Genomic DNA, 27,213 nt, shown 5'->3' on the forward strand with positions numbered 1-27,213 from the left:
TAAGTTTTGACTTTTATAACCTTTTTTTGGAAAATTTGCCCAACAACGGAAGAATCTGATTTCAAGCAGGCGAACCGAAACAGGCCCATTTCCTTTTAAACCGCCTCTATGCCGTCAACTGGGCTGTCATCTCACACTCTGATGTCTTATTCTGGCAGCAACTAGAAAAAGCGGGAGCAGTTTCGGTTAGATTAAAAAAAATCAATCAAACCAATTCGATTTAAAAATTCGGTTCGCCTTCTTTTATAAACTAATAATCAAACCGAACCGAATTACTTAAAATACGTCGCCGTTTAACCCAAGTATATAATAAATCCTGACCCTAACATTCGTCGTTCCTCTTCCCTGCCCCGTGGTGCTCCTTCGTTCCCCTTTATTCTTCTCATCGCACAACATCGACGCTGCTTCAAGTTCTCGACCCAAACGTTCATCTTGACTTCTGCTCTCTCATTCCCGCTGGCCCTCGCTTTTTCGTCTGCGCTGAAGGTTGAAGGGCTTACTTTTATCCTCTCATCTCCTCCTGCTTATCGGCTGACTTCTAAAAGGGTGAGGTTTCTATTGTTCGGCGTTTGTGGATTTGAAGCTACCATTTGCTTGCCTCCAATCTCATTTTAGTTCAGCTTTGATGTGTTGATTTGTGAGTCTGAGTAACTTGGAATCGCTTCTGGCCAACTGATTAATTGAGGATATGTTTTGAATGCTGGATTTTGATTCTTATTAACTGAAATTCAGTGTTCTCAACCCCAAACCCTCGTTTACATTGCTCCGGAATTAGATTCTGTTATTCTTCAAGTTTTTTAATTGTGTTTTCAAATTTGATCTGTTTTCATTTTGTTTGATTTTGATTCAAATCCTAAGCACCGTGAATTCTCTTCCATTTGTTATATTATTTTTCGGTTACAGTGTTGCGTATGACTGAACCGAACGGTTTCGAACCGAATCAGTACGGATCGGTTCGGTTTCCTAAAAAACTTCGGTTCGGTTTGTTTTGTAGTTTTAATGATTTTTGGTTATTTACGGAGGGCACGCCCCTATCTAGAACTACTCTTCTATCATCTCCGCATAAATAACATAAGCGTGACGGCCGGCGGGCAAACCGACGGTTTAGAATATACCGGTGAGCTCGCGCGCCTTTCTTTTTCGTCGTGGATTCTCTGCACTTCTCTCATTTCATTGTTAGCCTAGAAATTCATATTTACGTAAATATTGGGAAATTATGTTAGTAGTATTGGAACAATTTCTTTCTTTTATAGGCAATAAAATATTGTATTTTAGCTAATGATTAGCTTGTAATTTTATCTGTGTTTCGTGGATTCTTATAAATGCAATGCAACCTATTCAAAGTATTGAACAATTTCTTCTTCTCCAGGCGCCCATAAATTCTTGGACTTAATTCTGTGGAAATGATTGAACTGCTATTTTATTGTCTAAATGGGGTCATATCTACAAATGAAACATGGATGCTGGTTGTTTTGCAATTTTGGTGACTTCAATGAGATATTCAGAAATCGTGAAGTTTCAACATTTTTGTTTTCGGTTTGAGTTATTTATTTATGATCAGAGCATGAAAACGTAGGGTTTTTGGAATTCAGAAAAGAGATTGGAGTTTCAGCATTTTTTTATTAATTTTGAGTTATTCATTAATGCTTGAGCATCAAAATGTAGGGTTTCAGATTTTGATGTGTGGGTAACCAGACACCTCTCAGATGGCAACTTGTGTTCGTGCAAGTCCCTCCAGACCTTGTTTTCATGTCTCATATACATCTCAATCACACCAAAAACCTCGGATGCTCCCTGTCTTACCAGTTGGTGTTAAGCGTTTCCCTACATTATCTGTAAAAATTGCTCCAGTATTCCTCCCATATGGACTTGTATTGAAACACCAACAACAGGAAACTGCACTGAAGTACAAGCAACTGACACCTGTTTGCTTGCTTGGTGGCAAAGATAAGTCTGAAAGGGACAGTGGGGTAAGAGTTCTCTCTTCTGACTTCCTATATATTTAGGTATGCCTACTGCTAATAATGATTGGTTCTAAAAGGATATGTGGCATTTTGCCTTTGTTATTCATCAAATGGATGGCAAATTTGCAACTATAATGATATTAGATTAAGTCCTCTAAATGAATTTGTGTCAATAGTTGATATAAGATTATGACCTTTAACCGTCTTCTTGAAACCTTTTATTTACTCTCTGGATCTCAACACAGTAAGCCTTAGTACTGAACATATTGAATGCATCTCTTCTAGCTATTTCTTTCCACCAGTGGCACTGAGATTGGGAATAAAATCGACAGAGGTGAAAGGGGAGGTTTTATTTTGCTTTTGAATTAATTCTGTTGTAATTTGCATGAATAAAGGTTTGTTCGCTAAATCTTAAAGATCTAACCAAAATTCTTTCGTTGCATCACTTTTTTTTTTTTTAAATTAATATATCCAGCTTGATATAGTGTAAAAATTGATAAAGCCATTTACATTCAAATTTCTTCAGATCCATTTGACATTTTTCAAATCTCATCTTGGCTTTATCTGAGATTAACCTATAATGAATTTGTAATTATAAAAAATTTGTGTTTGTGTGTCAAAATCTAATATTGGAAATTATCCAAAAATTCAAAAGGTTAACCAGACCCAAATGCTGTTTGTTTCAGCCTTTTTTATTTTTAAATTCAATCCAGTGTATTCTAGGGACAACAATCTTGGTTGTTTTATTTGAATTTCTTCTGAAATCAATCAGAACAAACTTGTGAATGGCCCTAACTATGAGGAAGTATTGAGTTGGATGTCTTTTGTAAATCAAGATGCCTTTCTCCTAGTTTGGGACTTGCTACCTGAGAGGTTCACACTTAAAGATGTTGGTCCTAAACATAACTTATCCGATTCACTAAACAAACCATATTTTAAAGACTGTTGCAATACACCACTGATCTTAATTTTTGCTGCCGATAATGTTTTTAATGTCATTGCATGTGGCAGCAATTAAGCATTGAGGCATTTAGTTCCGTAGACGATGTCATGATCATTATGAAGGGATTAGATGCATTCAAATCTGTTATCCCAAAAAAAATCTTCCAATATGTACTCTTCAATGACATTTTATTTCTTGAATGGAATATTTTAGGGTTCTCCATGGAATCCCTTTGAGAAGGTCATGGGAAATTTTAAGGGACAGTCAGTAGAAGATATGTTGCGGCAGCAGATTGAAAAACAAGAATTTTATGATGGAGGAAGTGGGAAAAATCCACCTCGTGGTGGTGGTGGTGGAAGTGGGGATGGCTTTGGAGGATCTGATGATGAAGGCCTTGCAGGAATCATGGATGAAACACTGCAAGTAATCTTAGCTACCATGGGCTTTATTTTGCTGGTAATAATATCTTCCTTGTACCACTTCTGGCATGTTTAATAGCTAAAGACCTCTATTCTATATTTCACTGCCTGATATTTTCCTTGTTCTGAAGTTTATACTTGATTATTAGAAGAGAAATTGATGTAAGAGGTTTGTTAAACTGAAATTTTCTTTCACATTAATCTATTGCTTCTGTTTCCTTCTATACAATGCATGGCGTTTTGTTTTATATATGATTCAATTTTTGGTAAGACAATTGTTAGGACTAGCAATCTGGTCATGAGATAGATGAGGGAGAAGAAAATAGAGATGGACAACAAAATGAGAGAAGAATGAATATTCTTTCGGTTGATTGATATCCTCGTACGTTCTCCTGACCCTTGCATATCTAATGCAAAAAGGGAAAAAGACAAGCAGTAATCACAGTTTGACATAACAGAATTCTGTGGTAGAATAAGGAGTCGAATGAAAGAAAAGAAAAATGAACAGAATAGGGAGAAGAACTGATTTCTTTAGATTTCAGCAACTATTCAAAACTATAGCACTGAGTCACAAACATTATCTCCTTCGCAAATAAATAAACCCAAAATAACCAAATACTTCAAACAAAGAAAAGATTAACAGAGCTTATAAATTCGTAAACAGGAATAACTCTCCTCTGCAAGTTATAGTAACCTGCCCTTCTTCTCCCTAGAGAAAACCCCAATCACAGATAACCAAAGGTCCTCTCCCTTTTTCCAGCTCCCCCTTATATGCTGTTTGCTGTACCTCAGTTATAACTAACTCTTGCCAGCTGTCATTCTCTCCTGACTCCATGGAGAATGCTGCCAAATTCCCTGCAGCTGTCAAATTCTTGCTTTGTCTTTTAGCTCTTCTGGAATATACCTTTAAACTCATAGTTTTTGGGCCACTCTCCTTTTCATTATCCCCCTGTTGAAGATCAGCCTTGTCCCAAGGCTGAAATATGGAAACTGTCCCTGAAAATCAGACACATTCATCAATGTTGCTTCTTCTTTATCTTTCCCGTTCCATTTGACCAACCGTTGGTTGTCTTTGAGCACCTGTCCTTTGTTGACAAATCAGTTCAGATTCAACTATTTCTTCTGGAACTTCTAAGTGAGTTGGTATACTGGTAGAGATAGGATGGCTTCCCACGGCTTGTTTCAGTTGAGAAATATGAAAAAGGGATGTATTTTTGAAGTGGCAGGCAACTTTAACTTATAAGCTACTGCACCAATTCTTGCTACCACTTCAAATGGCCCATAGTGGCAGGCAGACAGCTTAGAACACACCCGTGTAACAACAGAATGCTGTCTATTCGGTCTTAATTTCAGAAAAACATGATCACCAACAGAAAATTCTAAATCCCGTTGATGCTTCTTTGCACTCTTCTTCATTATCTGTTGAACCCGAAGCAAGTTGAACTTAAGCTGCCTTAAAATTCATCCCTATACTGAAAATGTTGTGGAAAAGCTTCTACTCTTGTTTCTCTTGTTAGAAACTGATGGAGTACAGGAGGTGGCCGGCCATATACTATTTCAAATGGTGGTTTACTTATGGCTGATTGGAAACTTGTGTTATACCAGTATTTTGCCCAACATAACCATACTCTGCCCAGCATAACCACTTTGCCCATCCTCACGGTTGTTCAGATGAAAAACACCTTAAGTATGTCTCCAAACAACAATTTAAAACTTCAGTTTGTCCATCTGTTTGGGAATGGTATGCAGTATTGAATTTTAACTATGTCATTTGTAATCTGAAAACCTCTCTTTAAAAAATCACTAAGAAACAAAGGATCACGGTCACTAATGATTGCCCGTGGCATCCCAAGCAACTGCACAACTTCCTTAACAAAAATTTCTGCTACTCCTTTTGCAGTAAAAGGGTGTCGAAGATGAATAAAGTGGCAAAAAATTGACAATCCATCTACCACAACAAAAATACAATATGCTCCCTTAGACCATGGCAGCCCCGAGATAAAATCAATCGAGATATCTTCCCAAATGTTCTCTGGTATGGGTAGAGGCTGCAGTAACCTGGCGGGACTTTGAGTTTCATACTTGTGTGTTTGACATACCAAACATCCTGCCACAAATTTTTGTATGGTCGCCATCATTCATTTTCAATAAAAATTTGAAGCCAAGCGTCTATTAGTCCGATAGGCTCTTGAATGACCCTCTTGTTCAATTGAGTGAAACTCAACAATAAATTTCTCTATCCTTGGAGATTTCGCAGGTAGTACTAACCTTCCTTTGTGGTATAATCTCCCATGAATAAGGAGAAAATTGACATGTTGTGACCCAGCTTGCAAATCTTCAATGATTTTCCTTAGATCACCATCCTGCAAAACTTTGCCATTGATTTGTTCCCAATCAGCCCAACTGTGGTATGGATGCCACATGTATTTCCACATTCTCGGGATAAAGCATTTGCAATTTCATTTGTTTGTCCAGTTCTATATTCAATCACAAAACTATACCCATCAGTTTTGAAATCCAGTATTGTTGGGTAGGAGTGCTGGCTTGCTAGTGCAATAGCTGGCGCCTAGCGCAAACTTCGTTGATATGTTTTAACAGTAAATCTTTGTCCAATCAAATATGGCCTCCAGTGCTAAATGGCCATGACTAGGGCCAATAGTTCTCTCTCATATGCTAATTGAGCGGAAAATTTTTCTACCACTGGTTTGCTAAAGAAAGCAATGGTTGACCTTCTTGTGTCAAAACTGCCCCTACCGCAATTCCGGATGCGTCACACTCAATTACAAATGGCAGCTGAAAATGTGGCATGGACAAAACAGGTGAGGAACTTACTGCCTTCTTCAAAGAATCAAATGCTTCTTGTGCCTCTCTGTTCCATAGAAATATACCATTTTGCTCTTTTTTAAGTAGAGATGTTAAGGGTTGTGCCATCTGTCAATACCTTTTGATGAATCTGCAATAGTATCCAGTGAGTCCCGAAAATCCCCTTACAGCTTTAACTGATTTAGGCATTGGCCATCTTATGATTGCAGATACTTTCCAGGATTCATCTCTACTCCGTTTTCTGAAATTATATGCCTCAGATAGTGGATACTCGATCATCTTTCAAAAGAGCATTTCTTGCTATTGACATGAAATTTATGCTCTTGTAAGATTCTAAATGCATGCTCCAAATGCTGTAGGTGGGATCTCCAATCCTTACTGTATGTAAGGATATCATTTTGAAAACTGCCAAAACTGACTTTCGCAAATGGGGTCTAAAAATATCATTCATCACTGTTTAGAAGGTTGCTGGAGTATTCAATAATCCGAAAGGCATAACCATGAATTCGTAGTGCCACGAATGAGTCCGGAACGCAGTCTTATGGATATCTGGGGCAACCACTCGGATTTGATGGTACCAAGATTTTAAATCCAGCTTTGTGAAATACTGCACGCCATACAATTCATCCAATAGTTCCTGTATAACAGGAATTGGATATTTGTTAGGTACTGTTGCCTTGTTTAGTTGACGATAGTCCATGTAGAATCGCCAAATCCCATATTTCTTTTTTACTAGTAGGAAAAGGACTGTCACTCGGTCGAATAATTTTTGCTATTAGCATCTCCTTAACTAATATTTCTAATTCATCCTTTTGAGTGTGACCATACTTGTACGGTCTCCTACATGCTCTCAATCTTCAATTGAGTGTCTAATGGCCATAAAATAGCTGCATAGTCCACATCCCTTGTTTTCTTCAAAGACCTCAAAGAAACAGGTGAGCAATTCAAAAAAGTATCACCTCTCAATCTTCAATTGAAATTTCAGTGTCATTATCCGCCAATTTGCTTGAATTTCTCTCGGTGTTTCTAACCAAGCTACACGCAAAATCAAAACCACTCCACCTAATGGAAATTGATAACAATCAGCTATCACCGGTAATTAGATAACTACATTTGTAATCGCTTACAAATTCTGGAAGAAGATACTCGACAACCATCTCCTAATTTGACGTTGAATGTTAGCATCTTAGTGATCGAAAAATTCATCTGTTGCACCAAATTAGATGACACAAAAGTGTGATTTGCCCCACTATCAATGAAAACCACCACATGATTTTCGTCTACTACGCCTTGAAATTTCATCATGTCACTGAGTACATCGAAAGCTCTAACTTGGAGAAGTGAGCCTCGATGAGATTAGCTTTTAGTTTTTGTTCTCCATCACCTTTGATTTTTGTAGACTCTCCTTTAATCGAGAACTCATCTTCCTAGTGTGAGTACTGTCGATCCATCCTTTGGCAGTGTGGCACATTTGGTTGTCGAGAAAGACCACCCGTTGAAACTAGAGCTTTATTATTTGGGTGATTCTGATTATCTGGTGGCTTTGGCAGCAGCCCACTCCATTTATAATTCATTTGAGGCCCATACAGTCCCCTTTGAGCTTGAGAGACCGATGTTTTCTGGCCCGACCCATGACTAACCTCTTTCTGCTTCAATCCTTCGTTTCCCTAAGCAGCCCCTTTGTTCTTAGTGGACAACGATCGTTGTTGTTCGATTTCACGAGCCTGATGTCTTCCCTCAATCCATTCAAAAAGAAACCCAAACTTTGTCTGTCAGTCACATTGGGCACCAATGAAGCTTTGGCAACAAATTCATTGACATACTCGCCTACTCTACCAACCTATTTTAGTGCCACTAGGTGGTCATATGGGTTCTCAGACATTTTGTCACTGTACCTTTCCATTAATTCATCCCATAGATGAGCCCATGTTAACTGAGGACTCCTTTGATGCAACCAATGTAATGGCCCTCCTTCCATGCTAACCAAAGCTTGAGTCGGTATGCATTTGTACTAGCTTTGTCAATTCAAATGATCAACTAGCTGATATTTTCATAAAATCTCTTCGGGGTTCATGAATCAAATATATTTGTAACAAATTTAGAGCATATGACATGTACGCTCCAGCTTGAGGAAGAGTGTTGAGATACTTTCTGAAAATAGTCTAAATTTGTAGTGATTGTGTGCATAATTAGGTAATATGATTGGGATATGATTAGACTATAATTAGAGAATTAATTTATTTTCTTACCTTGCATGTATTCTTGTAAGTAGTATATATACCCCAATTGACTTGAGGGAATTATCAAGCATTTTTCTCTCAAAGTTTATGCTTCTCTCTCCTTTTTTTCATCACCGTTTTCTCATAACAATACTCTACCCTTTTCACCATTTTTCAACCCAAGAATGGAAAAATATTGGAAATTGAGATGTGATGAAGTCTGAATCTTTCCAAGTTGAGTCAATAGATGGAAGGTTTTTCCATTTGATAAGTAACTGAGAAATGTGCTGATCATTTCTGAGGATAGTTCTCTGGTTCACTGCTTTCTTAGGCTGGACAAGGAATTCCACATCTTGCATTTCTGGTAGCGGTGTTTGTGGAACTATATGGTCTCCGATTTTCTTTTTCTTCACATTTTTTTTTATAATTTTTTTTAAAGGATACATGAAAAACAGAGTGGATTTTATTTTGGTGTAGGAGGGAGTTTGGAGCCTATAAGCCACTGCACCAATCTTCTCTATAATCTGAAATGGCCCATAAATCCATAATATTGGCAGTAAGTTAGAGGGATCTCTTTAGGGCAATAGTGGTTTGCCTATGAGGCCACAGCTTTAGGAACAAGCAATCACCCACATCAAAGGATCTTTCAGTTCTTTGTTTATCTGCATATTGTTTCATTCTATTCTGAGGAACGGTGAGCTGATCCGCCTGGTTTGGAGATAATTTTCAACAACTGTAACCGAGGAAGAGTAACCTCTTAATACAGGCAAGCGGGGTTTGTAGCTGAATAGGGCTTGGCAAGGAGTCATATTAATGGCACTAATTTATGAAGAGCTATACCACCATTCTGCCAAACCTAGCCAATTTTCCCAAGATTTTGGAGTGTGAAAACACATGCACCTCAAGTGAGACTTCAAGCACCTAATAAGTCTTTCTGATTGACCATCTAACTGGGGATGGTAATCTGTCTAAAATGCAGCTTTGTTCCTAGCAACTTAAGGAGATCTTGTCAAAATAACCCAGTAACACCTTATCCCTTTCTGGAATGATGACTTCCTGCATTCCATGCAACTTAAGAACTCCTTCAATGAATAACATAGCTACTATAATGACAGAGAAAGGATGGGACAAGGGAAAAAATGTGCAAACTTAGTGAATTTGTCAATCACTACTAGGATAGAATCATACCCTTTAGACCTAGGCAGTCTTTCAATGAAGTACAACTTGCCATGCTTGATCCAGTAGAGGGATTGGTTGTTGGAGACCAGATAAGAGCAGGATTCAGTTTTACACCTTCTGCATGTGTCACACTCATACCTTAAGATCCAATCTAACAGAAATTTGTGCAGCCCTTTGACAAGTAGCTCGAACTCCTGAATGTCCTGCTGCAGCAGATTTATGGCATACTTACAAGATTTTCGCTCTAAGGTCAGTTGACCTGCCCCATAGAAACATTAGGTATTGTATTTGTTGTATTGTAGAGTAGTAATGATTTTCTAAACTTCAATATCTGCAACATAGGAATCTTGCGCCTCCATCATCCGTGCTGATAGGATTCTGGTGATGACAACTATTAACTTTTTTTTTTCCTTCATGTTTTCTTCTTGTAAATTATCCGGTAATTGAGCCCTAGGAGCTTTGTAATATCTTTTTGTTGCACATAAGTATGCATCCTCAAGTCTCTAAAAAATAACCTTTTTGAGATCCCCCCAAACTATAGCCTCCTTACCCTTACTCCAGTTCTGGAACCAAAGCTCTGTTTTCCCTATAGCAAAAATAGAGATGCTAGCTCAACTTTCTCACCCTCCTCAACATCGTAAATTCTAAAATACCTTTTGCACTTTGTTAGCCATGCATGTGGATGCTCTCCTTCAACCGCTGGTAGATCCACCTTGGGCAGCAACTTGCTCCAATCAGTGGTGTTCAATTACACATCCCAATTACTGTGGTCCCTTACATCTCTCAACGCCCATTCACAAAGAGTAGGCAGTATTCCTCTGGTTTCTTGAATAAGTTCTGCACTGGCCATTCCTTGTTATTGCTCAAGTTCCGCACTAGCTGGTTCAGCAGGGCAAGGGCTTTCTGTTTCTCAGTTCTCCATTCCTCTAAGTTGCACTGAGAATGTTGTGCATCTTTCTTCACCACTACTTGCTTCATTCTCAGCTCTTCAAATAGTATCAGGTTCTCACATTGAAAGGCTTCTAATCTCTAGAAACCAGAATCATTCGTTTCCTCAATTCTGGTTTGAAGTGCTTTGAAAATTTCTTTGATCCCAGCTGCTGCACTGAGGCCCTCTGAAGAGGCTCCTTTTAGTGATCTTGCACTCTTCACTTATAATATGTGATTTCCAGTAATCATTCTGCTGTAGGACTAGCACTCTGGTTAGAGAATAGATAAAGATAGAAATACAGAGGGGAGAAGAAAATAGAGATGGACAGCAAAATGAAGGAGAGAATGAATATTCTTTCTATTGATTGATTACCTCATGCATTCTCCAGACCCTTGTATATGTAATGCAAAAAGGGGATAAAACAAGGAGTAATCACGGCTTGACATAATAGAATTCTGTTGACAGTTAATACAAACAAAATGGCAAAACAACAATTTAGCAGAAAACAAAAATGTATAACCGACTTCGAGGAAAACAATTTGAATACCCTTTTTTTTGTGCCACCCCTTGATGGTTAGAAGAGAAATTGATGTAAAAGGTTCATCAAATTGAGATTTTCTTTCAAATTAATCAATTGCTTCTGTTGCCTTTTATATGATGCATGGTGTTATGTTTTGTATATGATTCTCGTTGGGACGATATATTGTTTTTGTAGAGGAAAGATATTGTTCCCTTGAAAATCCCTTTGTCCATGGGCTTTTCAGCTCTTCAGTGTTCGGTTTAATGCTGTTTTCTTTTTCCCTACTCCAGTACCCCTTTAAAAAAAAAGGGAAAAAAAAGCTGCAAAGAAGTAAATCAATAGAATGTGATGCTCGTTTTGTTGTTGAGCTTTCTTTAATATTCAAATGGTAAATAAGATGAATAAAAAGAAGGTATCGAGGTTAGTGGAAATGTGATGCCCAAAATTTTGGGCAAATGGAATTTCTGACAGGGTGGATTAGCTTTATAAGGATAATTTCAAGAAAGTACACTCAAATAAGGCCTTGATACAGTTTAGAAATTACCACTAGTTTATACAGAAAACTAGAAAGAAATTTGAATTTCCTGTTTCAGAATTCAACTTGATTACAGAATCTCCATGCAATTGATTCATGTATGATGTGGGTATGGTGTTTGTCTTATGCTCAGTATCACTATCTCGTATGTTAAAATTTCAAATCTGTACATATTACTTGCTGGTAAAATGAGCTGTCACCTGAAAAGTTCTGAAGGAATTATGTTGGCTTTCGCTGTAGATATAGTGTCAATTGCCATGTGTATTAACAGTTTTTTGTTATATGTTTGCAACTGCAGTATATTTACATCCTTACTGGGGAGGAAATGACTCGACTTGGGAAAGACTTCATCAAGTTTCTTTTTGGAGGAAGCAAGAGTGTTCGTCTGACGAAAGTAATGGACAAGTGGAAAAGTTTCTTCGTGCCTCCGAAGGAGGAGGAGGAGATTGACAGATTTTGGCTGGAAAAGGAGATCATCAATACCCCAACAGTGTATGACAGCCCCGAAAAATTCAGGCGACTCTACAGGCCCTCGATAATTGCAAATGCGATTTCAAATGCGACTTCAAATGCGACTTCAAATGCATCAGATGAGTGATTTCACTCCTGCTATTTCAGCAAAATGGTATGCGGTGAAGCAAATTTAGGACGCAAAGGATTTTGATGTAGCAGTTTTGTATAGCATTTGGAATATTAACTTAATTGTTGGGCTGGTGATCAAATTTCTGTGGGTTTTGATAGGACAACTTTTTTGAAATAAACCATTACGCGTAGTCCTTGGTGATAATTTATCCTTTGATGGTTTTATTAATACAAGGACTCCTTTTTGTTGACAAGTGAGCAATTGTGTTATTTGGATTAATTATGAATTTGTCTTTTTTTTTTTTTCTTTTTTTCTTTTTTTCTTTCTCGTATGGAGCAATTCCATACTAAATCAAAAGGTTCACACGCTTGAGCATGTACACAGATGTAAATGATGCATGTGGGCTTGTTTCTGCAGTCAAAATAACTAAAAATAAAAAATTTGCAACTTTTCGGAAATACATCATAACTATTTTTATTTTTTTTTTTTTTGTTATTTTGCAATTACACCATGTAGGAAGTTAAGTATGATGTGAAAACTTGTATTGGTTGTTAACACCTTAAATTAATTTTATAATACAGTTGATCTGCGAGGCAAAGATATGTTATAATTAAAAAACTTCTTAATTTAGGAAACCTAATTATAAAAATAATTCTGGGGTTTTTGCCATTTCCTCTTAATTCAATATTGCAAGTATTTTCAGAGTTTATGAATTCAAATATATTTTTCAACACTCCAACTAAAATTTTTTTAAGCCTTCTTTGAAATTAAAAATTTTACGAGAATTCAATTCAATTCTTTTCTTTTTCTTTTAAATTTCTTATTTGAAATAAAAGAATTTAATACTTTTTTACTTGAAAAATTGAAAAAAAGAAATTTAAACTTTTGCATGATTTTATAAAAATACATTTGAATTTTTTTCTTCATAATTCAATGATAATAGATAATTCAATCAACCCATTGGATCCATAATGTTCCAAAATTCTCTTGTATAAATGTTAACCAAATTACAACGCCCAGAAAAGGGCAATCAAACAAAATCTCATCCTTCAATCTCTGTAAATGCTCAAAGACCAAACAAGTACTACTTTGTTCCTCTGAAGAGCAAGTTAAAAACAGGAGTTCAGGCTTTCTTGGACTTCTTTGAGCCACCCTCTTGCTTATGTGCTAAGGCAGCCTTTTTCTTGTCCTTTCTCTCCCTCTTCTTTAAAGCAGCCATGTGGGCCTTGAGAATAGTTGCATATGAAGCTTGAAAGCGCTGGTGATCCTTTGCCCCAACCTTTTCAACCATAAACAAAGAAACCCTGTTAGCCAACCTACACAAACACATTCACAAAAGAACCAGAAAGCACAAGGAGAATATACAAGTGCTAACAGTAACCAAGCAAATTCAATTCACTAAGGGTTGGTTTGGTTGGGGTAAGTTTACAAGGGAAGTGCAAGTTCCCATGAAGTATAAAATGTTAGTTTGTTTGGTTATCATGAGTTTATGACTTCCCAAGAAATAGATGTGGTTTACTTCCCGTTTGCAAGAGAAGTGAGTTCCTCAACCCAACCCAAGAACTTCAAGTTACTCCCTTTATTTTTCATTTTATCCTTTTTATTTTTTCTACGATTGAGTATATGGATGGAGGTTTATGGATATTTTTGTCATTTTTATACATACTTTTCATGAATACATTTTTATTTTCCTGGAATTTAACATACCAACCAAACACATATAAAACATAATTTCTAGTAAATAACTTCCCTGGAAGTGTACTTCCCAGAAATTAAACTTCCCTGGAAATAGATTATTTTGAACCAAATAAGGCCTAAAATGGAGATCAAGTGGGAATAGAAAGTACAAATTGTATTTATAAGATCCTCAAATTCTTAAACGGTTCCACTTATGTGGCAACAGAGCAGAAAATAGAATAACTTATTATTTGACAAAATAAATAAAAATTATGACTAGAGATGGCCGCAAATATATCAGAAATATGATATCTATCCAGTGTGATGTATAGCATAAAAGTTTCATAGAATTAACGATATAAATCATTGGAGCACCTGTCACATTATGACTTGTGTATTATAACTCATTCAAAGATCCAATTTTAAAAAGAATGTAGCCCGCCCTAAAGTTATAAAAGCACCTTTCTACAAATTGATTCATTCTTCCCATCTGCAGAGAAACTGATCTGAATCAACGGTTCTTGTCACCCTCCACGAGATCATAAAAAGGGGCATGGATAACACAAAGTACCCAAATTTTAAAAAGACATGCATAAATAAACAGAAAGAGGACAAGTAGAGAAAATAATTAGGTAAAGCCAAATCATTGTACTAGCATGATGCAACTCTAAACAATTTCCAAATTAAAATATGAGAAGTTTGAACCGTAATTTCATTAATGCAAGAACAATATTCCATTTCTTTTGGACAGACAATCCCCAAAAATTCTCTCTGAAGTACTTTTACAATGTCATCAAGTCACTTCCCAAAAAATATGTCATGAACTCAAATAGTCAAGTGGTCAAAAAAGAAATCAGGATGTTTAAGAAATGAGCTAATGATAGTTCCAAATGGAAATAAAAGGGGGAGCCCAAAGAACAGAGTTCTTTAGGAGTAAAATTACTTGGCAATAACAAAATGAACAAGCAAGCATCGCCAACATCTAATTTATTCATGAAATTATGTGTTAGCTGCATTCACATAAAATTTTCTTTTCCTAAACTACAAGGTTTAAATCTTTTTTCTTGGTCTCACTAAGTATTGAAGCAAATAAATTTCTAATTCAAACGTTGACATCAGATGTTCCACAACCAGATTTATGTTCAGATGACACTATAGCACTTCTAAAATAGGACCACAACCTTTAAATCAATATATCTAAGCACCAAGACAATAGCTTGTAAAGAAAATGTAAAGGTGCATACCGAAGTAGAAATCGTCTTCTTGCCATCGGTTGCACGGACGAGACACCTATATTCAAGGGGTTCACCAACAGTTCCCATTTTATTCCTCTGCACTTTAGACTTCAAGGATGCTAATACAAAGAAATGCAATTAATCAACATCCCATGGATAGCTCCTCAAAATTTCATCATCCAAATACCCAAAAGAGAAAGACATTGGGAAAGCAAAGGACGGTATACTCACATCGTTTGAGTGTGACCCAAACACTTCCCTTCTCAGTACTGTGTTCGAACATGCTTGTGAGTTCATTAAGAAAAGGGTCTAATTGTAGAAGAACCTACCAAAAAAATGAAAAACAAAAATAGCTTAAATTTACATTGTTGAGATAAAGCACCACGAATAAAATCCGATTAATTAATTCTCCAGCAAAATCTACAAAGTCTTATAGATAACATCAAACACAATTACAAATTCTAAGAGCAAAGTTTCCAACCCTAAGACTGCGACACATAATAATTCATCCAAAATCAAAGCTAGAATCGGATTAGAAAAACCCAACACATATACAGAGAATTGCAATATAATGATTGAAAAAGAGGGAAGAGGGTTACCATGATTCAGCGTTTGATTGATATATGCGGAGCAAGTAGAATTCAAGCGGCAGTCCACCTTCTCCCTCTCCCACTTTCAACTCTCTCAGCATTGCTCTATTGTTTGTAGCAGTAGATCAGGTGCAGAAAGATAAAGGGTAAATTACAGGTTACTCCTCAAGGTAAGAAAAAGTTCACATACGAGTTCTTCTATTCTCCATTAGAAACAAATTAGATTCTTGTTCTATTTTATTGAGAAAATTATCAATTAATCCCTCGGAAAAAATTTATTAGTTGGTTACTCAATTCAAATATATATTAAAAATTATAAGATTTTATAAAAAATTAACTAATTTAAAACTCTCTAAGTATTTAGCCACAATGATAAAGGGTTGAGCTGATCTATTTATTTTTCTTTACCAAAATTTATTGAAATTTTAAACCTCTATTCAGTCAATAATCATCAAAATATTGATTTTTACAGAAATTGGGGATCAAAGTATTTTTTTTCTTTAATTAAAAAAAAATGTAAAATTTTGTTATGCCAAACTTTTGAAAATTTCTGTAATGGAAATGTGAAATCAAGAGAGCCTCAAAATAAGTCCTTGAGAATACACATAATAAAATAATCCTTATGAAGACACAAGTGATATGCCTCTATTCCCTTCATCTTAAACCCATGTTCAAACAATGTATAATATATTAAAAAAATTAAAAATAGAAAGACAGAATGTTTTTTCAAGTCTCAATTTGTTGATTCATTCATTTCTTGAAGCTGAAGGACTGCATCAAAGCTGAATTCTTCATCTGGTTCAAACATATCTTCAAGCTCTTCAAAACTCTGCTTGACTCTCAAGTCATTATTTACTTTTAAACCTTCCTGCAGAAAGTAAAAAAAAAAAAAAAAAAACACGAAACAAAAGCAATTACTTTCATTCTCAATAACATACAGAAACAAGTATCAATTCTAATCATTAGCAAAATGACCATGCTATGAACCTAACAGTACCATGAGTTTCTGAAGCCAATTACACCAATGAATGAACATTGAACAAAAACTATGCCAAGAAATTGGTACAAGCATTCTTGCCTAGGATTTAAATGTTGGCTGGTTCATTCATTATGGTGTAAAATTATGAAAAGGCGAAGTTACTATTTAGTCTCTGTAATATGAGAAAACTTTTTAGTTAATCCAACGGTTTTAAAAAATACAATCAAACATATGAGGTTTTAAAAGATATACTAGTTAGTCATTCTGTAGCTTTAGCAGTCAAGTGTTTTACTATTTACTTTTTGTGGTACGAGAAAACTTATTAGTTGGTTTTTCAATTTTGTAAAAATATTTATTAATTAGTCCCTCTATATTGAGTGCATTGTTTTTCCACAACACTTAATAACTAAAATTAATAGAGAGACTAATTAGCATACTTTTTAAAACTTTAGAAACGTTTTAATGTACTTTTCAAAACTAATGAACTAACTGATGAGTTTACATATACCACAGGGACTACGTAGTAATTTTTTCATTGTGCAAACCAGGAAACATTGACATGATACTATCAGATCTTAGGTTTCAATTTTTCCGTCGACTGCAAAACTGTAATGTAATTCCAGAAAATGGACAATAAAGGAATGGGCCAAAGAAATGTCCACTGTAAGTCGGTAACACAACATGTCTTGGAGCACAGGTGAAAGAAAATATTATTGCCACAATATCCATATGATTTAGCCAACCACTAGCATCAATTCTATAGTTTCATGCAAAAGCACATTTAAGTTATCCAACTATGTGTCACTGTAACCACCCACTTGTTTCTCTCTCTGAAGTCTGAACCATGTCCACTTGATGATGCACTGTACTTGTATTGATTATTTTAACAAAACCAAGCAGACTAGGATTTTACAAATATTTTCCTGCATATTTTAATAATTTGAAATTCGTAGTGCTTTTATTCCCATTTTCTTTTGCCTTCCAGTTTAAATTTAATATTATAACAAAACTTGAGATTCAGTCAGCACTAAGAAATATAAAAAGAGAAGGGTTCAACTTATGAATTGGCTTCCATGTCATCACAAGCATATGCCTTTATTTAAGAGAAAACCCACCATTTTATGGCCATTGCTGATAATTTTAGTTCAAGAGGCCACAACTCAAATAAACACATCTATTTTTGGCAATTTTTCTTTCTGATCATTAGCCCTTTTTGAAATGACTCTTGTTAAGCTTGTAATTGTATCCAAAAAAATTCTCAGCATTAATATAAGCAAGAAACAAAGATGCTAACAGTATTAAATATTTAAGGAAGCACTTCTAGATGATTTGTGAGAGAAGAAATAAAAATCTGAATTCCACTACAGATCTGATCCTGATTACCTTATCAACATACTCAGCTACAGTAGAGTTAATAACTGTCTTGATCACTTCCTTGTAAACTTTGGAAGGTCCAAGGACTTCTAACAAAACGTCTCTAGGTATCTGATAGAAATGATAAACAATAAAAAACATGTCGTATATTGAAATAAAAGGTAAATGTGAAAGTACTTGTAAATTTAGGTGTTTTCTATAGTTACCTTGTTTTCATTTTACTTTGTCCTTTTTACCATTGTATTAGATTCATCTATTCATCTAAGCGTAGTTATCAACCAAGTAAATTTCACTTTTTACACATAAAAGGGTTCTGATAGAAATTCCCATAAATAAAATCAGTCCAAGAGTATGCTCAAGTATATAAAAGTTAAATCAGTCTGAGTGTATGCATAAGTACACACGGTCTTATCTGCATAGAAAGGAAGTACTGTTTGCTCTCCCAAAAATAGTTCACACGACCAAACACAAGTTGCTTTGATAAAAGAAAAATAAACCCAGTCCCTTCGTTGCAAGGATTGGACCTGTATTATATTCTCTCTCTCCCCCACCCCACCAAAACCAAACAGTGTAAGTCTATAAAAAAGATGAAAATGGGGTGAACAAATTAAATTACATTGTTCATAGTAGCAAGTGGCAGCCATACACGGTTCACCATCCCACCCCTAAATATCTATGTTTCCAATCCCCACTTCATTTTGCATGTCCGTGTTATGCAGTCTGGAACAAAATGATTTTAATCTTTGAAGTTCCAGGTGCGACAACTTGATTATATTAACAACATAATTACAGGCTGAAGTGCAGTTCAGCAATTCCACAAACAGCAAAGCTCCAAATACTTGGGATCAAACTCATTGCAATATAGCATGGTGGAAGTAAAATAAATACAAAACAATAAACAAACTGGATACACTCACCAGCAACTGTGTGGGCATATCTGCATATGCTCGAGTTTCATGACAGCATTTTCAAGATTCAATATTATTTAAAAGTGATATGCTGGACATAGATACATGTCAAATCATAGGCAGGTAACAGTAAATAAGCATGCCAAGAAAGTGAGCACTACATGGGAAGAACAGCTTTAGATTACATTGCTAATAACAGCCTTTTCAAAAAGAGGATGCAGAAACTTACATCTGGTGTCTTTCCTGGCAGTTTCATAGCCATCGACATATGTAGTGCAGCCAACAGAAGTAATAAAAGAAAAGTTAGCAATTGATTAGTAGAAAAAACAGAAAAATCTAAAAGAATGTTCTAAGAGAGAGAGTTTCGAAGGTAAGTAAGAAAAAATATGAGTACAGAGATATAAATTTAGACAATAACAAATAGCAGACAGGTTATCATTTCAACTACACAAACATTTTTGATATTGATGAATAAATTTACAGCATAGTTCCTTTTTCCATGAAATATGCTTCCATAATCAAACTTAAATTGAAGGAGATTCAAAAGCACATGCTGCCATCTTCTAGATTAAAATAGCATGTTTCTCTCCTATCTTTCTTCGGAATTCTACAAGTAAAAGTGAGAACATGAATGGTGGTGTTGCCATTCCCAAAAGTCCCACACTATCTATGTAGTGGGGAGTGGGGACTATAATTAATCACATTACTGCACAGGCACACATGTGCAGCATATCAAAGTGGGCTGCAAGAGCTGTGTATTTAAGACATATAGGACGTTCTTCAATGAAGCCATCAAATCTAAGCCAGGTTTAATGTTTAATAAAAGCAACTGGGTTAACCACAGCAAAGAATAATAGTTCTGCAGTAGAAGTAAGCTAGTGAATTTAAATATAATATCTTACCTCCTTTTACCCGTCGGAAGCCAGGAATTGGCTGCGCTGCAGCAACCATTTTGTCAAACACGTTGTCAAATATTTCGCTAGTTCTCGAACCAGATATCTCTACACTGATCTGTTCAAAAAATTATAAAATTAGTATTTACAAAAAAGGTTTTAACCAGTTACATTTTGATCAAAAGGAGTACATCAATCACCTCATACCCTTAGTTCTCCAGCCTCATTTGTACTTGAAGATTTTACTGAGAATTCTTCAAACTGAGTAGAAGATACTTCAACATCTTGTCCACCTGAATTAAGTAGATTAGTTGTAAAAAATCTAAACAAGAGCATGTTAGCACTAGCAAGAACATTCAAAGCACTACTAGAAGGAGAATAATCGGACTTGCACCTGATAGTACAACAAAAACAGGAGAAAAACATCTGTGGCTTTCCCTGTAAAAATGCAAGGGGATTGGTAAAACAAGCAACTTCATTGGTTTACAACTACCAGAAATGACATAAAATTCAATAAACATTACCTTAACCTAACACGATATCCTTGAGATAAGTCTCTTGTTTGATAGGAAAAAGCTGCTGATTTGCAAGAAATATTTGGAAAGGCGACATCTAGTGTACGTTTGTGATTTATTAACTGAAAGAAAAACTCATTCATCTTAGCTATTGCTCTTGTTTCTTAAGTTAAACAAAATGCAACAAAAAGAAAAAAAAAATACCATTGATGATGAAAGAGATAAAACGTAACCGATAACCTTATTAATTATAAAAATAATTAGATTACAATACAGCTCATGCTAAAGGAAAGATGATGAAGAAGAAAAATGAGAGTGAAATGGAATTTTGAAACCCATAACTCTCTAAGCAAAGTTGTGTATAAAATATGAAAATCCTGTGTATGCATATAAGCATACAATGAAACGGACATGCTTAACAAGTGCAGCTGGGAGTCGGTAACAATTGAGTTCATAAAATACAAAATTCATTTAGCATTTTCAACAAACACACTTATAACCTACAAAATCAAATGAAAGATCCCCAAGTTTCACATACAAATTGAAGCAAACAAGTTCAGGATTACAAGAATTTGAACAGGGGCGAGAGGGAGAAGAATTTACTTACCTTGGAGTTTAAACCCCAGAAACGGGTTTTAACGGCTAGTTCCATTTTTCGTCTTCTCCTTCCTTTCTCTAATTGGAAGCTCCCTTATCAGTTATCAGTTAGTAATTCAGATGTCGGAACCCGCTTCACAGATGAAGCGACGTCGATTCATATCCGAGCTCTAAAACGACGTCGTTTTTTTGGGTCCGGGAATTAAAAACGACGGCGTCTACAGATGATTTGAATTGACAGATGCAGTTGGCAGTTGCGCTTGGGCTTGTTCTCAAAGAATAGGGAGATGATTTTATGGCTACAGTATAGCTTAGAGAATACAAGAAGCATGGCATCATTGTCAATGGCGATTTTCTCCCTGAGGAGCTACTGCTCTTGCAATTACGTTTCTACCAATAGGAACATCACCGCCACCACCTCCACAGCAGGCCTTGATTTGAGATTGTCACTCTCTTCTAATCCCAAGAGGAGAAGGGTTCTTCAACATGCGGGCCAGCCTCTATCAGCAGTTGGTTCAGGTGGAATCTTAGCTTCAAATTATAATTATCAATCATTAACTATTGAGAGTAATTTTCGCTGTTTTTGCTTGTTATTAGGGTTGGAGGCGTCGATTACAGATCCAAAGGACAATGCAATAACCTTGAAAAATGCTGAAGTAGTGTTAGAGTCCAGGGAAGAAAACAAGATTCAGGTTAAACTTTGTGCAATTACTGGTTTCTGTTCATCATTGTTCAAACCCAGTTGCAAAAAGAAGCAATATTTTGTTGCGAAATTTTTATTACTTTCAAATTCAATTTTCAGCTGCGAGTGGAGTTGCCTGGAGATGAGACACAGAAGGTGTTTGATAAGGTTTTGATAGATCTGGGTCGCTCGGCGCCACCAATTCCTGGGTTTCGAAAGGTAAAGGGAGGTAAGACATGCTGTTTTCATATCACCTTTATGAGTGATTTGTTTGGTTTAGCTGTTGATACCACATGAATTCAAGCTAGGAAATCCGTTTGCTAAATGAAAAGTATAAGCAGCTCAGCTCTTTGCACAGTGTTTGGTTGAATTCCATTTTATAAAATTAGGTGAAATTTAATTGAATTTAATTCAGTTAAAATTGGTTGAATTCCATCAAAGTTTGAATTCTAACCATTTTAATTTATTTACTTGTATTTTTGCATATATCTTGGGGCCAATCCAGGAAAATCATCAAAGGTACGTGGTCTAACTCCTTTGTTCTTGCCAATCCAGACTGTACACATCATGATGACTTGGCAATGAAATTATATATTGTAATCCATTCCTTATAACACTGCAGTAATTTATTTACTCTTTCCATATGTGGACATTATTTTTAAAGTGATGAACGGTAAGCTTGCATGTCTCTTTCCCTTAGGTCCCTTCCTGGAATTCAAGCCTTCAATGCACTATTTCAGTTGATAATGAAAATTGTTTGCACAAAAATTCTGTTTATTTATAAAAAATAACTTATACGTAGAAAATAGTTTCTAAGAGATAAGCTTACTTTATGGTATTTGGTTTATTTGGTAAATTTTCCTTTTTTTTTATCTGAATTTTTTGAGGAAGTTGCATCATTAAGCATTTTAATTTCTTGTTCTGAAATAGCTCGCTCATGATTTCTACAGGTCCCACGTGATTTCCTCCTACAGATTCTTGGCGAAGAGCGAGTAACCAACTTTGTCATACTAGAAATAATTACCTCATCCGTTGCAAATTATGTGAAGAAGGCAATTCATTTCACCTATCTTGCTATCTTTGCATTGCTTGCTATTATTCAACTGAAATGAATATTAAGTTTCTTTTTTCAAAATAGGAAAATCTGAATGTGAAGGACGACAAAGTTACCACTATCCAAAAGCCAGAAGAACTCAAGAAGTTGTTCACACCTGGGAATGCTTTTGGATTTAATGCTGTTCTAGAGCTTGAGGAAATCAAAACTGAAACATCAAGTTGAGGCTTCCCAGATTTGTAGAGCACTGGTACAATGATAATTCTCTACTATCATAGAAATATTTGTTATTTTAAATTACATATGAACTCCTGCAGTTGTCTATAATATCAACAAATTCAAAGTATTGTACATATTCAAACGTGTTATGATATTCAAACGCTTTCCTAATGGCATCAAAATTGTTTGGTTTTCTTTTATCAGAAAAATTATTTGATTTTTTTATCAGAAAAATTATTGGATTTTGTTCTAGAACTTTGTTCATAAGCGTTATTCTGCCCAAATTTGATTTGTTTAGCATGCTAAACAGGAAGAGTGAATTAAAATTTCTATACGGTTCATGCAACAGTAAATTAAGAAGTGAAATGTCTAAAACTCTAAATAATAATATTATTTAGTAAATTAATTTCAAATAATTGAATTTGTAATGAATTTAAATTTAATAATTAATATTTATGACGAATCCTAATCAAATCAGAATTTATATATTTGATATTTAAATTTGTTTATATAAATAATTAATTTAATATAAAAATATATTTTATAATAAAATATAAAATCTTTTATATTTTTTCATTTAAAATTAAAATTTATCTTTTAAAATGAAAATTATGAATAAAAATATATTTTTATAAATTATTAATTAAAATATATTACTTAGAAAAATAATAATTAAATTTAAATGGAATTCAGATAATTTAAATAAATTTTAATTAAATTTCATATGAATTTAAATATTAAAAATATTCTTTGAATTCCCCTGGATATTGTGATTTTTGCAGTAGCATATCCATTGCGGTGCTATCCCGACCAGGAAAATTCTCCAAATGCTTATTTCTAAGCGAGAAGGACACAGGAAAAATCCAAATATTATAATTAAAATTAAAATTAAAAGTTTTATTTTAATATAGTTTTTAGTCAAAGCTTTTAAACTTATCAATTTGTTCATAACCCTTATATATTATTTTTAATTTTAATAATATTAATATGTCTTAATAAAAAACTTAAATATTTAAGCATAACATAATTAAAATAATGTGAATAAATAACAGCATTGATACAAGGGCCTTCATTTTCCTTTAAAAATAATAACTTTAAAAAATTCCCAAATCCTTCCTGTCAATAATAAACAAATAAATTAATTTATTAAAAATAATTTTTTAACCTGTCGATATAATTAGTAGAATGATAATGGTCAGCTTCTCTAATGTCATTGTCTCATTGTTATTATTTTTTTCCATTTATCTAATAGAAAAAAGCTCTGTTCGAAGAAATTGCAAAGCTGCTGGAAGTGAAGCTGAGTCAGCGACAGAGTGGCATATTAGGGAAAAATTATAGAGCTATCTATATAAATAAATTAAATTTATGATAAATTCTACATTTAATCACTTTTTTTAACTGTCTATACAAATAAATTAATTTTTTAATTAACTTTATCTATTAATAATTTTATTATTTAATTTATGTAATATGAAAAAAATTTATTAATTAACGATAAATTGTATTAAACTAAAATTGAAATATAGTATTTTTTTTCCAAGAAATATAGCATTTAGGTTATTATGAAAAATACATATAAATAAAGACCTTGACCTTGACGATTCCTTAAAAAAGTAAATATATTTGTTAAACTTCCTAAATCCTTCCTATCAATAATATACAAATAAATTATTTTTTTATGAAATACTTTAATACAAATAGCTATAATTAAAAGCATGATAATCGTCAACATCTCTTAAGCCCTTGTTTGGATAGTTTTTAATAGTGAAGTAAGAGACATGCATAATAATTTTTATTTATAGATGTTGTCCTTATCTTCTTTGAAAATTGAATTTGGATTTGCAAGATAAAAAAACATTGGAGGGTTGATTGTAAGTAATTTATTGTAAAAATATTTGGTGGAAGCGATTTTTATATAGCCGGTATTAGTTAAATTTTTTTTCTTTTTTGTTTGGTATAAATGATTTTATAAAAAAAGGATTCAATTGAATTTTTTTAAAATCATTTATGATTATATTTTTATACATAATGAAAAATTTTAATATTAAAAAATTTTAAATTCTACTATTTTAAAAAAAAATTATAAGAAAAGAATTTAATTGAATTAAATTCTTATAAAATTAAAATATGAAATTAATCTCTATCATGAATTGTCTTATTAGAGATGAACTAAGAATTTTTTGTTAGTGTGGACATCAAATTCAGCGGAATTTGGTGTCCTAGTATTTGTTTGATTCCCCATTCTTTGAGATTCAATCTAAGTGTTCAAGGCTTGTTACCTGTATGGTTTGAACTGAATGTAAACTCGGAGTTATTGTTTGAACCCCTCTAATTAACTGGATTCTGAATATTTGTAATTTTTATTATAATTTACGAATGTTTAGACATTTTACGGATTATCATATTTTTGTCTTTGATCCGATTTAAATAATTGGATGTGGGTTTGTTATTAAATATATTATTTATTTATTTATTTTTTGACCTTCATATGGTTTTCTTAATATTTTTCTTCATTTAAAAAAAAAAATACTTTTCTTAGATATGCCATCATTCAATGATGAAAGAGTCAATATCCCAATAAAGATGCAAAGCAATATCACCTTTATTTTCCTTTAATCTAAACAGAGCATAAACATCATTCTCTAATTTTATTTTTAATTTGTCTACACCATTTATTTAAATCAAAACCTGTGTTAACGGAAAATATAAAGCTGGTGGAGGGGTCAACATTCGGTCGGTTCGGTTCAAAATTGAACCGAACCGAATAAACCAAAAATAAAAATTTTAGTATTTATGAAAATTGAATCGAACCGTCTGATTCGGTTCGATTTGGTTTGATCGATTTCGATTTTTAATAAATTTTTTATTTTTTACACTTTATTTTTAATATTTTAAAATTTAATTAAAATATTTTAATTTTGATATGATTTGATTTCTCTATATTATTGAAAATAATATATTATTATCATTAATATGTTCGGTTCGGTTTGTTTGATTTTTTTTTAATCAAAACCGAACCGAACTGAAATAATCGAAATTTTTGAAATTAAAAATCGAATCAAATTGAATTAAATAAAAGATCGAATCGAATTTTTAAATTAATTCGGTTCGATCGATTTTTTTGTTTGAATCGAATACTGCTCACCTGTGAAGGTGGTAGGGACATGATATTAAGAATATTTAGCTTTATTTATGAAATTTAGTTTATAATTATGAAGTGCTTATAAATTTATTTAAATTTATATAATATTTTTAAATTTTAAGTTGGTACAAAATTGATGTGTTTAGTTAAAAATAATTGATAAACATATTTATTATAAAAATGAATAAAAAGGTATAAATTATTTTTTTATTGATTGAGTATACATATTATAATTTTAAATTTTTAATAAAAATATTATAATAATTTAATTAATAAACTAATTTATAAAAGCAACATACAAGTATCAAAATAAAAAGTTAGAGATATACACTTACAGATTTAATCTGGTGATAAGTGTATTTAAATAAATTTAAAAGGTATTAAGTTCTACTCTCTCAATTTTCAAATCCTCGATTCAAAACAAAATTAGAGATATGTTAAGTTACTACAATTAAATAATACAAATTAGGGTGTTTGACCTAAAATACAAATAAACAATAAGAAGGTGTTTGCCTAGTTTATAAGTTTTTTGACCGGCTTATAAGCTCTAAATTTAAATGAATCATTTATTTAAAATAATATAATAAGTTTATAAATACATAAAAAAATAAAGACCTGGTCCTTGACTCTTTATTTTAGTGTTTATACGCCATTGCTTATAAATTTTGATCAATTAAATTATTATAATATTTTTATTAAAAAATTAAAATTACAAAAAAAAAACTTATTTCTTTTTAGTCATTTTCATAATGAATACAATTATAAATTACTCTTAACCAAACACATCAATTTTTATCTATCATTTATAAATATATATTCTTAATAACATATAAGAAAATTGACTTATAAATATTTGATACTTATAAATAGGGATGGCAGGCGGACGGGTTTTCACGGGTACCCGATCCGCCCAAACCCTATTAGGACGGATTTGGATATTTACAAAACGAATTTGGACGGATTCGGGTTTGAAAAATTTTACCCGTCTCGGATTCGGATAGGGTTCGGGATTAGGTGATCGGATACCCGTTACCCGAACCCGTTTAGCTATACTAACCCTAATTCCTTATCCCTAATTCATTTTTTCATTTTACTCGAGCTTCTCTCTCTGTCGGCGCCTCTCTCCCCCCTTCCCTTCCCATAATTTCCAATCGACGCCTCTCCCCCACTTCACTGACGACTGCCGGCAGCCCAGTCGGTACCGGCGACATCTGCTTCCTCTCCCCAGTCAG

General features: G+C 33.8%; 4 protein-coding genes across 10 annotated transcripts; 2 read left to right on the forward strand and 2 right to left on the reverse strand.

The window, feature by feature from the left end:
• The first annotated feature begins 335 nt into the window (after positions 1–335).
• LOC110626898 lies at positions 336–12,369 on the forward strand. Of its 4 annotated transcripts, none has more exons than XM_043961977.1 (4): positions 336–546; positions 1,674–1,970; positions 3,121–3,363; positions 11,832–12,369. In XM_043961977.1, the coding sequence occupies exons 2-4, from the start codon at positions 1,707–1,709 to the stop codon at positions 12,129–12,131; spliced, it is 807 nt and encodes a 268-aa protein (XP_043817912.1). In that variant the 5' UTR covers positions 336–546; positions 1,674–1,706; the 3' UTR covers positions 12,132–12,369. The 4 variants fall into 4 exon arrangements, with proteins under 4 accessions (XP_043817912.1, XP_021628756.1, XP_021628758.1 ...); XM_021773064.2 differs by having other exon boundaries at positions 337–546; positions 1,666–1,970; XM_021773066.2 differs by lacking the exon at positions 336–546 and adding an exon at positions 967–1,117 and having other exon boundaries at positions 1,666–1,970.
• A 719-nt stretch (positions 12,370–13,088) lies between these two features.
• LOC110626121 (signal recognition particle 14 kDa protein) lies at positions 13,089–15,782 on the reverse strand. Its single transcript, XM_021771873.2, has 4 exons — positions 15,628–15,782; positions 15,260–15,353; positions 15,038–15,147; positions 13,089–13,395 (listed from the first exon to the last, which is right to left on the reverse strand). The coding sequence occupies exons 1-4, from the start codon at positions 15,628–15,630 to the stop codon at positions 13,240–13,242; spliced, it is 363 nt and encodes a 120-aa protein (XP_021627565.1). The 5' UTR covers positions 15,631–15,782; the 3' UTR covers positions 13,089–13,239.
• Positions 15,783–16,193: 411 nt separating this feature from the next.
• LOC110625770 (trigger factor) lies at positions 16,194–21,026 on the reverse strand. 3 transcript variants are annotated; one of them, XM_021771401.2, is made up of 8 exons: positions 20,895–21,026; positions 20,297–20,409; positions 20,167–20,210; positions 19,980–20,065; positions 19,782–19,890; positions 19,109–19,122; positions 17,981–18,082; positions 16,194–16,486 (listed from the first exon to the last, which is right to left on the reverse strand). In XM_021771401.2, the coding sequence occupies exons 1-8, from the start codon at positions 20,937–20,939 to the stop codon at positions 16,352–16,354; spliced, it is 648 nt and encodes a 215-aa protein (XP_021627093.1). In that variant the 5' UTR covers positions 20,940–21,026; the 3' UTR covers positions 16,194–16,351. The 3 variants fall into 3 exon arrangements, with proteins under 3 accessions (XP_021627093.1, XP_021627091.1, XP_021627092.1); XM_021771399.2 differs by having other exon boundaries at positions 19,980–20,083; XM_021771400.2 differs by having other exon boundaries at positions 20,161–20,210.
• A 145-nt stretch (positions 21,027–21,171) lies between these two features.
• LOC110625769 lies at positions 21,172–23,039 on the forward strand. Of its 2 annotated transcripts, XM_021771398.2 has the most exons (7): positions 21,172–21,403; positions 21,482–21,576; positions 21,687–21,795; positions 22,072–22,085; positions 22,517–22,618; positions 22,705–22,875; positions 22,924–23,039. In XM_021771398.2, exons 1-6 carry the CDS (start codon positions 21,172–21,174, stop codon positions 22,843–22,845), a joined length of 693 nt encoding a protein of 230 aa, XP_021627090.1. In that variant the 3' UTR covers positions 22,846–22,875; positions 22,924–23,039. The 2 variants fall into 2 exon arrangements, with proteins under 2 accessions (XP_021627090.1, XP_043817419.1); XM_043961484.1 differs by having other exon boundaries at positions 22,705–23,039.
• The last annotated feature ends 4,174 nt before the right edge of the window (positions 23,040–27,213 follow it).

This window comes from Manihot esculenta, chromosome 11, assembly GCF_001659605.2.
Source record: "Manihot esculenta cultivar AM560-2 chromosome 11, M.esculenta_v8, whole genome shotgun sequence".
NCBI classification, from domain to species: Eukaryota; Viridiplantae; Streptophyta; class Magnoliopsida; order Malpighiales; family Euphorbiaceae; genus Manihot; species Manihot esculenta.

Bases quoted from the DNA above. Each gene is read 5' to 3' on its own strand.
- LOC110626898 (XM_043961977.1), top strand. From the start codon at position 1,707: ATGGCAACTTGTGTTCGTGCAAGTCCCTCCAGACCTTGTTTTCATGTC. The intron at 1,971-3,120 runs GTAAGAGTTCTC...GGAATATTTTAG, and splicing joins AGTCTGAAAGGGACAGTGGG to GGTTCTCCATGGAATCCCTT. The intron at 3,364-11,831 runs GTAATAATATCT...TTGCAACTGCAG, and splicing joins CCATGGGCTTTATTTTGCTG to TATATTTACATCCTTACTGG.
- LOC110626121 (XM_021771873.2), bottom strand. The intron at 15,148-15,259 runs GTGAGTATACCG...TCTTTGTATTAG, and splicing joins TTGGGTCACACTCAAACGAT to CATCCTTGAAGTCTAAAGTG. The intron at 13,396-15,037 runs GTATGCACCTTT...ATGGTTGAAAAG, and splicing joins AGAAGACGATTTCTACTTCG to GTTGGGGCAAAGGATCACCA.
- LOC110625770 (XM_021771399.2), bottom strand. From the start codon at position 20,939: ATGGAACTAGCCGTTAAAACCCGTTTCTGGGGTTTAAACTCCAAG. The intron at 20,211-20,296 runs GTAATGTTTATT...GCATTTTTACAG, and splicing joins GGATATCGTGTTAGGTTAAG to GGAAAGCCACAGATGTTTTT. The intron at 16,487-17,980 runs GTAATCAGGATC...TACTTTCTGCAG, and splicing joins TAGCTGAGTATGTTGATAAG to GAAGGTTTAAAAGTAAATAA.
- LOC110625769 (XM_043961484.1), top strand. From the start codon at position 21,172: ATGATTTTATGGCTACAGTATAGCTTAGAGAATACAAGAAGCATGGCA. The intron at 21,577-21,686 runs GTTAAACTTTGT...TTCAATTTTCAG, and splicing joins GGGAAGAAAACAAGATTCAG to CTGCGAGTGGAGTTGCCTGG. The intron at 22,619-22,704 runs GCAATTCATTTC...TTTTCAAAATAG, and splicing joins TTGCAAATTATGTGAAGAAG to GAAAATCTGAATGTGAAGGA.